A 3,029-nucleotide genomic window follows, 5' to 3' on the forward strand; every position below is an offset into this window, starting at 1 on the left:
TACGCTGTTCACTCTCGGAACCTGTTAAGTTCTTTTGGAAAAACCGTAGGCATAATCCAAGATGATCCAGCTATTTGTGAGCACCTTGCTGACTATTCTTAAACGGCAGTCATCCCAGTACCATGTCATCCCTGAAAATCTGAATTATCCTCCACTTATGTTAAGTAGTAGTCCTTCCACCTCAAACGCCTATGTATTAGAACAGTCCACTCATCCTTTAAGCAGTCATTTCTCACATCTCTCACAGTATAAATAAAAACAGAAGAATATAATAAGTTTTTTAAACACTATACACGCAAAAAGAAAAACCCATATAAACGGCTATGGACTATTAGCAAAATCTCTACGATTATAGTACAACTAAGAAAGTACAGCAAAGTTTACATAATAATCTAATCCAGCAGTCCCTCCGTCCCGGTTTAGATCCTTCTAAGAAAATTATTTTTATCATGAATTGATTGAGCCTTGCTTCTTTTAATATATATACTATTTATTTTCAAAATGATTCTTTATTTTGAATTTCTTATATATCCTCTACTTCGGAAGATTAAAGCAATAAATATGAGCAATATAGAAAAGTGCAGAATCATTTCGAGGAGGAGAGAACTGAAAATGATTTTCGAAATTATTGGTACTGATACAATCTTTTGAACAGAACCCGAATATTTAAGTTTGCAATTCATATATGACAAAAAAAAAAAAAATTGCAATTCATAATGAGGAAAAGAGCATGAATTATGTGAATGATAACTGACGAATGATGGAGAACCACCAACAAGCCACAACCATAATTCCATTATCTTCAACACTACACTACTTTCTACCATTCAATAATTATAAAGCCAAACAAACGAATAACAATCGCACCTTTCATTATCAAAACATAACATTTACACACCTAAACAATACTGCTTTCTAAACAAAACTACTACGACCACTACCTAAAACAAACAATGACAGTACTGAATAGAAAATCTAACAAGACAGCGATGGCTCAATCCTCCTCATCTGAGTCCCATTCTTCCCGGACTCATCTTCATCATCATAAGCATAAGCAAATCCACCGTGTCGGGTCATATCCATACCCGCCATCTCCTCGTCAGCGGTTATCCTCAGTAACTTGAGCTTATGTAACACAAAGAACAAAGTCCCCATGGTAACACTGACCCAAACAAAAATCACCACAATCTGAACCAAATGAGCTGCCAACAATCTCGCCCCACCGCCCATAAACAACCCGTGAGGCCGACCCGGTTCGCCCCCGTAAACCTCGAAAACATATTTTTCCCGTGCGAATAAGGCAGTAAAAATAATTCCCCAGGCACCGCAGCCGCCATGCAATTGCGCGGCCTCTAACGGATCATCGTATTTTAATTTTTCCGCTAATTTGTTAAATCCGAGTAATACGAGCGCAGCTACAAATCCACAAATAATCGCAGCCCAAGGATCGACGATAGAACAGCCTCCGGTAATAGCCGCGAAGCCGCCTAATAAACCGTTACAAACATCCGTCACGTTCCAATGGCCCGATAAAATTCTCTTACCGAACAAAGTAGTTAACGCGGCCGTACATCCAGCCAGAGTCGTGGTCACCGCGGTCCTTCCAACAGCGCTCCACTGACCATAATAACTGCCACTGACATAAACTGTCGATATCTTGTTAAATGAGCCAGGGTTGAACCCGTACCACCCGAACCATAATAAAAAGGTACCGAGTACAACTAGTGAAGCGCTATGGCCTCGTAAGGCGATAGCGCGGCCAGACTGATCGAACCGTCCGATTCTCGGACCTTCGATCAGGGCTCCGTAGAGCCCGGCTATTCCACCAACCATGTGGACGACACCGGATCCGGCAAAATCAAATACGCCGGATCCGAATAAAAGGTCCTCCCTGGCTGGACTGGCCCAGCCATCAGGGGACCAGAACCAATGCGAAACAACGGGATAAACGAGTCCCGTTAAAAACGACGAATAAATCAAATACGCAACGAACTGTGTTCGTTCCGCGATTGATCCACTCGTAATCCCCGCCGCCGCTATCGCGAACGCCCACTGATACAAAAAATTCGAATAATCGAAACTCGAATCCGGAACATCCTTAAGACCGAAAAAATGCCTCCCGATAAACGTATTCGACGGAGAACCGAAAGCGAAAGCGAACCCGAAAAGATAATAAAACAAGCCCCCAGCCGCGGCGTCCAGAACATTCGTCAACATGATATTCATCGTGTTTTTGGCGCGTACGGATCCCGCGCAGAGCATGGCGAACCCTAGTTGCATGGAAAAGACAAGGTACGCTGAGAACAAGAGATAAGTGGAGTCAATGGCGTAGTTTGTGTCGATAAAGCGGGAGTTCACGTCGGAGAAGTGGTTGCAGATGAAGGCGGCGGCGCCGGTAGGGTCGGTGGTGTTGGCGCCGAAGAGCTGCGCGAGGTGGCTCACTGAGCAGCTCCCAGGGGTTGCCATTTTTGAGATGAGTGAGAGAGATTGAGGTTGGAGAGAGTAGGGTTCTGAGATGGGTGTGTTTTTATTGGAGCCTGAATTATAGAGATGCGTTCTTTACTTTTTTGACTTTTCTACCTCTGAACAGTCTAACAACTTATCATCAGTCACCGCTCACCGTGTGTTGTTTGAAATCATTGAAGTGTTTCCGCTAAACATATGAATCCCGAAAAGATTTACTTTTTATTTTTTAAGAGAAGGAGATAATTCAATAAATAACAGTCATACGGCATACAAGAATGATCGAGTCGAATAAATATAGAAAAAATTAACACGTCTGTCTTCATATCCAAAATGAGACAAATAAGCGATGTTGAAATCGATGACGGTATATTTATAGATCTTCGCTATGTGTTCACCATCTTTTCCAAAAAATTCGTTTGAGCTATCAACCACAAATGCAATTCCAAAAGGCTTTTATCGATAAATCCAAACCAACTCTCACAAAATGAGAGAAAAACACACACTCTCACCGGGGAGAGAAATCAAACTAAAATAATAACACACTAGAGAAAATCCAACTACAA

At 42.1% G+C, this 3,029-nt stretch overlaps 1 protein-coding gene across 1 annotated transcript; it reads right to left on the minus strand.

The window, feature by feature from the left end:
* Positions 1-849: 849 nt before the first annotated feature.
* On the minus strand, positions 850-2,569 carry LOC108204958 (ammonium transporter 1 member 1). The gene has a single exon (XM_017374706.2). The coding sequence runs from the start codon at positions 2,464-2,466 to the stop codon at positions 976-978; it is 1,491 nt and encodes a 496-aa protein (XP_017230195.1). The 5' UTR covers positions 2,467-2,569; the 3' UTR covers positions 850-975.
* Positions 2,570-3,029: the final 460 nt, after the last annotated feature.

Source organism: Daucus carota, chromosome 1, assembly GCF_001625215.2.
Source record: "Daucus carota subsp. sativus chromosome 1, DH1 v3.0, whole genome shotgun sequence".
Lineage (NCBI taxonomy): Eukaryota > Viridiplantae > Streptophyta > Magnoliopsida > Apiales > Apiaceae > Daucus > Daucus carota.